Source organism: Salvia splendens, chromosome 1 (genome assembly GCF_004379255.2).
Source record: "Salvia splendens isolate huo1 chromosome 1, SspV2, whole genome shotgun sequence".
Lineage (NCBI taxonomy): Eukaryota > Viridiplantae > Streptophyta > Magnoliopsida > Lamiales > Lamiaceae > Salvia > Salvia splendens.
This window is the reverse complement of record NC_056032.1, coordinates 26,177,372-26,190,465: the sequence shown is the minus strand read 5'-3', so window position 1 is coordinate 26,190,465 and position 13,094 is coordinate 26,177,372. Positions and strand designations below refer to the sequence as shown.

Genomic DNA, 13,094 nt, shown 5'->3' with positions numbered 1-13,094 from the left:
TAGGTTGAGATCTTGACGGTCGGCCTCTTTTCATCATGTTAAATATGTGAGATGAACCACAAATCAAATCCCGGAAACATTTCATCTAAATAATCGCCGAATACACACTTGTAAACCAGATAATAATTACACATTCTATATAAGACAAAACCCTAACCAAAACGAAAACCCATATGTGATTACATAAAATCGCGACCAAGACAAGGTTAAAAACATTGATTTTTTGGATGAAAAATTCGGAATCGACTAGTAGACGGTGAATATCGGCATCTACTAGTTGCTATTACTAAAAAACAACTTTTTCCTACCCTACCTTGTCGACGCCTTCAACAATTTGGTCGCGCGCTACCGGAGTGAGATGTGGACGGTGAAACTGACGAAAAAAGACCAATTTCTGGAGATATCCGACGAAAACAGTGGCGGCTAGGGTTGGAAGAGTGTGGAATATGGGGAGACGATTTGTAGAGACGTGGATTGAGGGATAGACGTTTGGAGTGAGAGAGGGGGTGAGTAGATGGAAGGTTGTATCAAAATCCCGCTGAAATTTCGCTCCTTTTGTTTTGGGCGGTTTTTCAGTTTTTTGGTTTTACTAGTTTACCCTTATAATGTACAGAATCCCCCCTATAATGCAACACGAGGTCAAAAAATAAGATTCCATCCAGTCCCTCCATCCATCTAATCTAACGCTCCTAATTAAGAAGAAACATAAATCTAAGGGAGGCATAGGAGATTAACGCCCCCTATATATATATATTTACCATCAATAGCCTATTATTATTTGTCATTCTTTGTTCATCTATCTCTTGCTACTTCATATCACCCATGCCATAACTACTTTAGGTGACACAAAAAGATCTCCTAATTGTTAATAATAATTTGGGCTCCCAAAGTTGAAATTCTGGATCCGCTATAATATTACCTAAATAAATATTAAAGGTGGAATAAAACTTCTATTTTTTGCAACGGAAAAGAATTTTTTATATACATAAAATATTCAATAACATAGTACTAAATATTAAAGGTGGATTTTTTTTTCGATGCATATTAATCAATTATATGATAAGAGAATTTAAATTATCAATATAATAAGGTAATATTCTGAAAATGACACTTTATCTTTAATATTACAAAAAATCTGCAGAAATAATAAAGTATGGCCACAATTTAAACTTTGTTGGCATATTAGCAAATTAATTGATCATAATTTTTAATATTTTTTATTTCAGAAAAAATATCAAAGTAAATTTCAAAATAAGAAAATAAAATATTAAAGATGGAAGAAAACTTTAATTTTATATGCATAAAAAATTTCAGTAAAATAAATAAAGGCTGAAAAGTTTGAGAAAAATTCCATATCGAATTGGGTTTAGTTTCCATATTATCTAGTAATACCAAGATAGAGAATTATATTTGGACATTATTAGTTGTTTGATATCATATTTAAGCTTAACTTAAAGCCTACATAAGAAAAATGCTTGCATTATTTTTGCCAAAATTATAACTTTAACCATGTTTATGTAACCTATCAATTTGTCAAATTAAGTTACTTTTATTTTATACTATACAAATTTAGATAATTTATTTTCTATCAAACAATGAAAAAAATTTTATCCATGCATATCTTGACATACGTTGGGATGTGTTGTCGGACCTTGAAAATATGGATAGTTATTTATGAAAATAGGCTTTCAAATTACATAGAGTGTGCTACACAAATATGCACAATAACGAGCAAGGTAAAAAAGGAAAAAGAAAAAAGTATAAAATAAATTCGAACCCGAGTAGGAAACCAGAGCCCATCCGATCCGATCCGATCCGATAAGACGTACCCGACCCGACTTTTTTGTTGGTAAGCCAACACTAGTTTGTTTCTACAGGAGTAAAGCTCATTGTCGTCGCCGAAGCACCTCCTCCGCCGACTTTAGGTATGCTCCTTTTTCTCCAATTCACCACGACTACACTCCTTGTTCTCACTTGAAACAAATTCCAAATATTAGCACGGACTGTTTTCTAGCTAGAGTCAAAGTTTGGATAATGTTTTGCTCTCCTTAATTTGTTTTGCGATTCGTTAATTGTATGTAATCACCGTGATTGCTTTTTTTCGAAAACCTAATTTTTGAGTTCCTCTAACTTTATTTTGTTATTTTGCAGTCATTTTGATATACAATCATGTCTTGGTGCACTATTGAATCCGATCCAGGTATGTTTTGATTTCGCAATTCAATGACGAACTCATTGTATGATGTTGGAAAGAGAACTGTGACTAGCATGGCATTTCTTACTTTCCTTAACCCGTCTTGTATACATTAGGTTCATCAAAACACATGTAGAAACGAAGATAACAATTCGTTCCTTTTTCTTTCTGAATCATATGAAAAATAAGTTTTTTATCTGAGGCTTATGGATTGGATGAAGATGCAACTGTGGTTTTATTCTTTATGCATAATTGCTGTTTGGGGGGGGGGGACAGTCTTCCATGGTTCTGTCGTCTCTGGAGGCACCACTTTCAAATACATTTAACTTGTGGCCGTATCCATGTCTACGCCCTCCCGCCACCACCTCCGCCCCCGCCACATATCATAGTCATGGGATTAAAACACCTTGATTTGGGGCCCTTATTACTTAATTAATTAATTATTGTGATCGATCGAAACATGTTGGAACTGTTCAGTTTTTTTGGATTCTACTATGTTTATTAAGTAGGTTGTTAAATTAACTTAAATAGTAGTAATAGTAGTAGTAAAGATTATGAGGCATTTTAATTGCCATGTGGAATAAACTAATTAAGAAAATTGAATTCAAACTCAAATATAAAGTTGAAAGTTTAGTGCTTAATTTGAAACAAATAAATGTTCAGTAACTAATTTGAAAGTTTAGTGCTTACATTTATGAAAATAACCCCCATTTTGTATGATGTTCTTTAATAAAAGCTCATGAAGTATGTTAAAGTTTCTTATGCATTGTACATATCTATTAAGGTGTTTGTATATGTACTCCCTTCACCCCAAGTTATTGAGGCATTTCTGTTGAGCACTAGATTTAAGAAATTGATGTTTAAAGGTTACAGTGGAGAGAGAATAAAGTATGGTTGAGAATAAAAGTATGAGTGAGAAAAAGAGAATAAAGTTTTTTGTCAACAAAGGAAACGACCCAACTACCTTGCAACAACCCAAAAAAGAATATGACTCAACTACCTTGGGACGGAGGGAATATGTTATTTCTATCTCTTCTTATGTGTTACATATTTGAGTACATTCAGGAGATATTCTGAAATATGGAAAACTAAATACTTTCACGCTCTTCAATTTCTTTTACCTGTACATGAAGTAAATTAAATTTTGTCTTGCACTACAGGTGTTTTCACTGAACTTATACAGCAGATGCAAGTGAAAGGTGTTCAGGTATTATTCTGCCAATAAATGCATTCAGGCATGGTTCATTTATATTGAATTTAATGGTGTACCGTCCACGTGTCAAATTCATAACTTCAAATGAGTTTTGAATGCAAGCAATTTGTAACTGATCGTGCTTGGCAATTGATTAATTGTCCTTTATGACTTGCCATATTTTGTTAGCTGGTTGTCCAGCTTTTCCTAATGGTAAGAAGAATGGCTAATTAAATTATATGACGTAAGTTAATGCTTTGTCATTTCCAGTTTCTAGGATATTTGATAATTGATAATAATGTTTGCTATCCTATCACACAGGTTGTATTGCTCACTTGCCCAAAGTTTTGGCCTTATCTGTTCTCTCAGTAGAAGTAGGTTTAGATACTGTTGTCACTTGTTGTCCTATCCCAAGGTTGTATTGCTCATTAGCCCGAAGTTTTGGTCTTATTTTGTTCTCTCAGAGAAGTGGGTTTAGATGCTGTTGTCACTTTTGTAATTCACATAGCAGACTCTTTTAGCAATCAAGTCTTTATTCCAATTGCTATGTTCAAACAGGTTGAGGAGTTGTATTCTTTAGATCTGGATTCACTAGACAATTTAAGGTAAACATCGTGCTTATGAAGTTGTTCATTTAATATCATGATTCTATTTTCATCCTCCTGCTTTTGGTTAAGCAATGCTTTCAAAGTTTCACTTTTATGTTATTGGTTCTGAATTTCATTTCTGTCTCTTGCGTGTTCAGGCCAGTTTATGGATTAATATTCCTCTTTAAATGGCGCCCTGGAGAAAAGGATGACCGTCTTGTAATAAAAGATCCAAACCCGAACTTGTTTTTTGCCAGCCAGGTTAGTATCCATAACGAGAATCTCAGCTAGTCAAAAAAGTTTTTGTAAGTGCTTCAATATATATAGGCATATAAAACTGCAGGTAATAAATAATGCATGTGCAACCCAAGCAATCCTGTCAATTCTGCTGAACAGTTCTGATGTTGATATTGGGCCAGAGCTGTCAGCGCTGAAAGAATTCACAAAAAACTTTCCGCCCGAGCTTAAGGGGTTGGCTATCAATAACAGCGAAGCAATCCGCACAGCGCACAATAGTTTCGCAAGACCCGAGCCCTTTGTACCCGAAGAGCAGAGAGCATCTGGGAAAGACGATGATGTATATCACTTCATAAGCTATATACCAGTTGATGGGGTACTTTACGAGCTTGATGGGCTGAAAGAGGGACCTATAAGCCTGGGGGCGTGCCCTGTTGGGGGACAAGGCGACATGGAATGGCTACGCTTGGTACAACCTGTGATTCAGGAGCGCATCGAGAGGTATTCCCAAAATGAAATAAGATTCAATCTGTTGGCCATAATAAAGAACAGGAAAGAAATTTACACAGCTGAGCTCAAAGAACTCCAGAGGAAGAGGGAACGAATCCTCCAACAACTTAGTGTGTTGCAGTCAGAGACAATGGTAGAAGGAACTGTGCACGCGCTTAACATGTCGCTTTCAGAGATAAACGCTGGTATTGAAGCTGAGACTGAGAAGATAGTGATGGAGGAGGAGAAGTTCAAGAAATGGAGAACCGAAAACATCCGTCGAAAGCACAATTACATACCCTTTCTCTTCAACTTCTTAAAGATCCTTGCTGAAAAGAAGCAGTTGAGACCTCTCATAGAAAAGGCCAAACAGAAATCCTCCAAATCTTGAGGGGGGCTATCCGTACAGGTGAACTTTGGAAAAAGCTGCTAATGTTAACTCTTAAGTTTATTCACTGTTTATGGTTTTGCTTTTTTTTTTTGCATGCATGACTTTTATTTATGTGGTTATGTACTACAGTATTAGATTTTTATGGATGTTACCTACAGATTCTATTTAATACATTGAAACCTATTTCTTTCAAAATTGATTACTTAGTTGGCTCAAGACTACTGTGTATTAATATAACCAGACTACTCTATCTACTATAGAGTGTTACATTTGAGTGGACTAGGAAAATAGGTGAAAAAGAACACTTCTTTTAGAAATTGTAGAAATCAGTCTTCCCGTAGGCAATATATATGTTGGACTATTGGTAGATATCAAATTTGAGGCAAAACTAAGTATTTATCAATTAAATTTTAAATGCCTGATTCCAAAGTATCAATCTTCGGTCATTTTGTGGGAGTGGATCCTCTTTTGTGATTAAAACATATAGCAGAAGTTGTGGTTGAAACAGTGACGTTTTTTCTTCCATCATACAACATCGTTTGGTAAAACTCCCATCTTCCGCTAAATCTGTGATTAAAAAAACATTGAAATGCTTCTGTGGATGAAACAATATCGTTTTAGTGAATCTCCCAAATCCGTGATTAAAAAAATGCAAATTACGATACCCGCCGGAACCCGTTTCGACACCCATAATAATCTCGATCTCGTTATTGATAATTAACACTAGATGTGCCTCCAGAATTATGTATAGTGCCGCAAGACAAATAATCAAATACACACATAAATCATTAAATCTTGAATTACTAGTGTTTTGTAACGTCCCGCTTTTTGAATCCTAATTTTCGAATCCAATTTTTTGCATTTAATGCTTTTAATGTCATGCATGTGACTTAAATGACGAGTAAAATGTTTATTTGGTGTATTGTGACCTAAATCGATTGATGGTTGATTGTGTGATTGACCAAATTAATTTCTTCAATTTTGCGATGAGGCATATCGAATAATTTGGTGCTTTTGTGTTTCGAACAAAATAGATTTTAATTGTGGCTTAAGTGCTTGCGATAACACCAACGATGAATTGTTTTACCATTTTGAATTGTGATGAGAAAATTAAAATTTAAAATTTAATAATCTCTTTCCTTGAGAATTATTTATTGTACCTAATTCCGTGTTGTGTACGAGAAATTTAATAAATAATAGAAGTCCAATATTGTGAAATACAAAATGTGGGCTACACAATTTAAATAAAATAGAAAGGAGTCTTGAGCCCATATTAATTTAATCCTACACTATCTAAATACAAAGACTTCTTTCAATATGATATGCACCATAATCAAATCTATTTCTCTCTAAAGTCCCAAAAAATAAAAACAGTCAATCAGAAGTTAATTCTAAACCTCAATCTGCAAAACCTCTTCCAATGTTAAACCTCAATCAGCTTTCAATTACATGCTCTAAATACACACGCAAATTCACTCTCAGTTATGCAATCCACTTTCAAGACTCTCACAAGAACAAGGCTGATTCCTCTTAATCCATACCGAATTCTATGTACTTATAAACTTCTATTTCTATACAAGCTGCAATCCCAAGTTCAAATATTAGAACCGAACTCAAGCTTCTTAATTTTCTTCCTTGTCCAATCCAATTGAATTCAAGGTAACTTCGTACGCATAATCTTCCCTCTACATCCTACAAGTCTAGAAGTAACTCATTAAACTTCTTTGTCTGAAACCGAGAATCAAACTCAAAGGAGGAAGATATCATTTGTTCATTCACAATCTGCAAGCTGAAGTATACACTCCTCACTCCCAACACCAAATTCCAATTTCATACCACCGCATCCATGTACGCTACCATTCTCCACGATCTGCCTCGCCTAATACTGTTTCTTCCTACCAATCAATCTCTGGTACTTTTCTTTTGACAGAAACGTGTGAACAAATAAAAGATCAGTCACAGATTGAACTCCTAATCCAACCAAGCAAATTATTGAGGTATAACCTTTGGTCTCAATATATTTTTCATACAAGTGTGCATACTATCTTTTGTAGTAAATGAAACCAACTATTAATCGAGTAAATCGAACAACCCCGCGTCGAAAACTGAATTAAAGAACAAATTTTTAAAGAATTGGAACTTAAGAACTTACCATCGGGGCTGTTCAAGGCTGCACGGGGGTGAATCGGGACTGCTCGGAATAAATCGGAGCTGCCGGTGAGCAAGAGGAAACGGTGGGAGGTCAGCGACCGCAGTCAAACCTACTGACCTGACTGCGCAAAGTGGGTGCAAAGCAATGTTGCTTCTCACTGGATTCCCATATCATCGAAGACAGGAAGATTTTGTTTTAGGAACAACTCTTTAATGCGTCGTTCTGCCTGAAGTGAAGGAGGTGATGGTGGCGGAATTGGTTGTGCTATACTTTCATCTATCTAAGGTTGAGGTGTAGCCACCCTGCCCTCACGTCTTTCATCACGCCTTGGCGGCATTCTGATTCATTATCGTACAAGTCATTACAGTTGTTCATATCCATTAATTGTTATGTCATACAGTTGAAATATTCATGCATCATATCATAAATAGGGATCAAGGACAAATGCGCTAAATGATAGTAAAAGATAAAAACTTCTCATAGCAGGTCAAAAACTTTACCTCAAAAGAGGTCTTAGTATCAACACATCGAAGAAAAGGGAAATACAAAATGTGGAAAGACAATGGTAATAATGTCAAGTGAAAAATATAGTAGCAAAACATAGGAAACAAAAAAAAACAATCACTTCCACGAACTATAGCCTCTAGATCTATCCATCTTCTTCGGTTTGTCCAACACTCTCCCAATTTGTGTTCCCTTTTTCTTCGAATGGTTCCTCATCCTCCCCTACAGATGATGTGATGGCCATGAGCTCATTCTCGAACTCCTTGTCCACCTTTGGAGGAGTTGAGGGTCGAATCCGAAGCCTTGCTCTTTTGGGTGCGATGTGGTCCATATTATACCGAAACTTCCGGAGATGAGCTTGACCAGACGGTCGGGTCAGCGGTGCAGGTAGGGTGGCGCCCGTCGAGCGAAGCCAATAATGCCGGAATAAGGACCCCTAATAGGGCGCCCAAGTCTCCTCGCGGAGTGTACTCTGGCGGGCTATGCCATAAGTAGGGCTCCGCCTCCTTCTCAACCCACTGGCTCCATGGGTCGGGAAGGTGTGGATGAGTTTCATGATGCCCGCGTAGTGGGTGGCGACCACATGCATATACGTATATCCTTGTTCGTTGAATATTGGATGGACGCATATGCGTGTGGGGGAGCCACCCACTACACGGATATCATGAAACTCATCCACACCTTACCGACACCATGGAGCCAATGGCTCGAGAAGGCGGCAGAGCCCTACATATGACATAGCCCGCCAAAGTACACTCCGCGAGGAGACTTGGGCGGCCTACTAGGGGTCCTTATTCCGACACTATTGTCTTGGCTCGACGGGCAGCCACCCTACCCTGCACCGCTGACCCAACCGCGTGGTCAAGCTCGTCTCTGGAAGTTTCGGTATGATATGGAGACACATCACTCCCGCGCTCCCAAAAGAGCAAAGGCTCGGGATTCCCTCAAATCCTCCAAAGGTGGACAAGGAGTTCGAGAATGAGCTCATGACCATCACATCACCTCTAGGGGAGGATGAGGAAGATGAACCCTTTGAAGAAGAAGAGAATGTGAATGGGTGATAAGGCCTATTTCATGCATTGGTTTAGAGGGTAAAATGTAGGCTACTTGATCAGTTTTACGCGGAAAACGAGTGTTAATTGTGCAGGAATGCTGCTTGACCAAGGCAACAAGGCCAAACTGATCATGTTGGCGCAGAATGCGAAAAAGATCCAAAACAGTGTGGGTTGATCAAGTTGATGGTCAAGCAGTTAGCCGGGGACCACTGCAAAACAGAAAGAGGGCACGTATAGCCGATGCGCTGGAAAGCGATCCTCAATCAGTAATCCAAGGAGCACAGTGAAACAGAAAAGGGGACACGTATCGACTGATAAGACGCGCAATTCCAGCAAGGACGAAGATTCGCTGCCAAAGTTGTTATCACAGCTGGAGGTTGTTATGAAGAGCCTATAAATAGATGACGCATCGCTGATGAGCTCGCAGGCTTGCAGGTGTCGTGTTAAGCAAGGATGTATCCTACTGATCAGGATAGAAGTCCCAGTCAACCTGAACCTGACATCAAAGAAATTCCTCAACCCACTTCTACTGGCTAGTATAGTGGAGGTAAGGGTCGAATCTCACATAGATGGATACGCTTTGGTAATTGTGGTGATAATCTGGAGGGGTTTGGTTAGCTACCACGCTTTGTTGAGATTCTACCTAGACAGGAATTAAAGGTGGTACTCTACTGACTGGGTGGTGTGAAAGTGATCGACATGTGGCTGTGTACGTGAGAGTGGGGGACAAGGTGTTTCAGGGACATGTGGAAAGTAGGTAGTTACTATAAAAGGCTAAACGGAATATCAGAGAAAAAATGGTGGTTGGGTGGCTACACTGTCAGATCTGTAGGGCACCAGCAGAAAAAGTAAAGGACAAAAGCAAAAAGCAACTAAAAAGTAAAAGTGGTCCCAAACTTGGATGTGGATGTTGTCTTCTTCAACAAGCATGAACAAAATCAAACAAACTCAGATTCCATAAATGAAATTACAGATTAACAACTCCACAATTCAGATCCACAAATTAACTCACTAAAATTCGAAGATTAAACAAGCGAAATCAAGAACTACACATACTGAACGACATGAAAGGTGGCAGAATCACGTAAACTCAGATTTCGCACTTAATCACTTCAGAAAATAAATCTAAACAGCAACTTAACTAACAATCATAGATCAAGCAACTCCAAATGAAAACATGTCTTCAACAGTTAGATATGACCGCTACAACTAGATCTAAGCTACCTAGGCAGAATGAAACAGATTCAAACCGAAAGAGACACATAAAAATAACTTAATTGCATAAAACGTTTGGATCTAAACGAAACACTTCAAAAGATCACAAGTATTGAAAATGCAACAGATCCAACGAAAGAAAACAAGTAAAGATTAACTAGGAAAGCAAATAAAGATTGTTTTGCCACTCTGGGCGATGAAACTGCTACGACTACGAAGTGAACTGGTTGGAACGATGGAAGACGATTCTCCGGTGGACTGAGGGAACTTCAGGTGACCATGGCTGTGGCAAGGAATGAGAATGGTTGGACGATGCTGAAGGAACTGATCTACCGAGAGAGAATACTCTAACTAAGTGCGAATGTAGATGATAATCCTTCTCTCCAAGTGGCTTCCTTTTATAGGGAGGTCTGCCCTTGATTTTTAGGGTAGACTCTCTTCGTGAAATGACTCTTTTGCCCTTGTTTGTGGTTGATCCTTCCCAGCAATCCTTCTTCTCTATCTCGAGCCTTTTTGGCATGCATCCTGGTCAGTATTGCACCCTTCTGGCGCTCTTTTCACCTGAGTTATCCGACCACTTTCATACTGACTGGTACCCTTTTCCTGCACAGTTTAGCAGTTGTTTTGCAGATATAATCCAATTACCCACGTTATACTGACTAGTAACCAAGGCCTAGAATGCGACTTATCAAACTGTTCACACTTACCACATGCTTGTCCTCAAGCGTGAAGAACAAACAAAAGGAAAATAGTCGAATTCTAGCCTAGTTACACCCATGACCGACTCTATCCTAAACTAGACTCTAAACCATGACGCAAAGAAAAAAAACATACACGACGGATGAACACATATAAACAGACACACAAGCACTTAAACACATTGAACGGGCTATATTTTCAACCATCCCTCCCCTTGGGATCAAGTGCAATCCGGCCTTAGACAACCTTGAACTTCTGCCGCCCCCTTTTCTTCCTAGTCAGTATATCTGCTCGTCAAGAACACCCAAACTCTCGGCCAAACACCAGATTCGCTCAGTCACTCATTCCTCACCGGGGATGTTAGGACTGTCTTTCTCTCAAAATGCTGAACCACAAATGCTTCGGATTAGATCTCACATGCGGCTCCTGAAGGGATTTAAGGCTTGTAATGGGGCTATTGGTTTGTAGTGCTTGGGGTGGATGTTCCTAAAGCTCTAAGGTTCAAAAACTATTACTTTATTTTGATGTGGGGGAACTGTGTGCATTTGGGCTCTTGGCTGTTGCTTCTTTTTGGCAGGACGTTTCCTGATATTGGACTCCAACTGGTCAGTAGCTTCTTTGTGGCTTCGCCACCCTTATTCCTTCTTCCTTCTTTTTTGTGGTCAAGTGTTTTCGACCATTTTCTTCAACATTTTTTTTTAATTTTTTATATGTGTCTTCGCCACCCTTATTCCTTCTTATTTTTTTTGGACCTGGGATTTTTCCTGGTCGATTTTCTCCTTGCCCCTCGACTTTTTTCTCCAGTTGGTTTTTCCTGTATGTCCTCCTGGCCAGTCGCCTTCTTGCCTTATGCCTCGCACACACACAGTCCTAGTGGCTAGTGGGTTATATCTGGGTATAGATTTGGCTAGAAAGAGGGGTTCTAAGGGATGTTTTTTTTTGGATGGGGGTTTCCTACTGCCTTCAGGACTTGCTACACGCGGTCACCTTACCCTAGGCATCATGTGGCAGCCACTCTTTTCTTTTCTGAATTGGTGGAAAGTTGTTCCACATAGGCTTGTAACTCACCATTTAAGAGGGATTTTGTATCTGGCTCTAAGGATGGGTTTTTCTCTCATACTTGCATCATCTATACTGACTAGGAGATACTAGGGGGGTGGTTTCCATTGTCCAGCATGCCTTATCTCCCTCAATTCCCCTCACCGTAAGTTCGAGGCAATTGAGTTTTTAAGCCCATTCATAAACACATATATACAAATCCTAGACCTAAACAAACACTAGCACACACAGTTAACACAAACCACACATATATACATGTCATACTGGCCATTGTCTCCCCCCTCCTACTTCACAAGTGTCTGCCCTCAGATATGGCTGTGAAGTAGAAAATGAGAATGGCTAGTATAGCCGACATACAGACGCAACAAAACAAGAACAAAACATACTTAGGTCAAAAACTTCTCACACTTAGACTATGCAATAGGCTAAGTGGGAGAGTTGAAAACATAAACTACACATTCCCAGTCTGACCGTCCACTCAATCAAGCTCATGCTCACATCTCTCCCGAATACCCTAAAGGTTATGGACTCTTCATGCAGATCCGTAGTGACCTTGAATCTAAAGGTAGTGAAAAACTCCTTTGCCAACCTTATAGGTATACTCAGATCCCTATTCTCCAACAACCAATCAAAACCCAACGCACGCAAATGCAACAAGAATGGTTCACGGGCATTCAATTCATCAAGTGATGGGAAATAGAGTACCTTCCCGCTCTTAATCTGCTTGCTGCCGTCGTCCTTGTCATCAAACGCATCCTGAAGCTTTTTAGTGCTGAAGTGCTTTATGTCTTCTATTAGCTCATCAGTGAGCTCCACCTTCCAACGCCGGTACTTTAATCTTTCCACCGGAGGATGCATCAACTCACGATGGTTGTGTGGGAGCTGCTTTTCGCCATACTCCTCGTCCTCTAGGGAGACGTCGCTTTCTGACCCCGATTCTTCACTTGCGGTATACTCACTGTCACTCGGCTCCCTTCGGCGCGGTGGGGCTCTCTGGTCTCGTTCCTTGATGACTACGCCGGTGTTGACCGTGTGTTGCTTCTTGCTGCTTCGCTTCTACGTAACAGGGGCTTTCCCCTTCCATTTCCTTTCTTGGCGGTATCTATTCTCTTCTTTGTCTTCATTTCCCTCTAGTCTCTCCTCTGTTGGTGTTGAAGGCTCCTTCTGGGCAGCAGGCTGGGTCTCCACGCGAATATGGGTACTGTCATCTACTGGCTCTGTGTGACCTACTGACTCCGATGTGAGGTCCAGACCCTCAGCCATCTGGTCAGTTCTTTCTCTCTGGTCACTCGGTGTGGGTGAGACGAGACCACTTCCGTC

At 39.4% G+C, this 13,094-nt stretch overlaps 1 protein-coding gene across 1 annotated transcript; it reads left to right on the top strand.

The window, feature by feature from the left end:
* The first annotated feature begins 1,843 nt into the window (after nucleotides 1-1,843).
* Nucleotides 1,844-5,292, top strand: LOC121797599 (ubiquitin carboxyl-terminal hydrolase 2-like). The gene is made up of 6 exons (XM_042196253.1): nucleotides 1,844-1,925; nucleotides 2,152-2,200; nucleotides 3,355-3,401; nucleotides 3,945-3,991; nucleotides 4,132-4,234; nucleotides 4,317-5,292. The coding sequence occupies exons 2-6, from the start codon at nucleotides 2,170-2,172 to the stop codon at nucleotides 5,088-5,090; spliced, it is 1,002 nt and encodes a 333-aa protein (XP_042052187.1). The 5' UTR covers nucleotides 1,844-1,925; nucleotides 2,152-2,169; the 3' UTR covers nucleotides 5,091-5,292.
* Nucleotides 5,293-13,094: the final 7,802 nt, after the last annotated feature.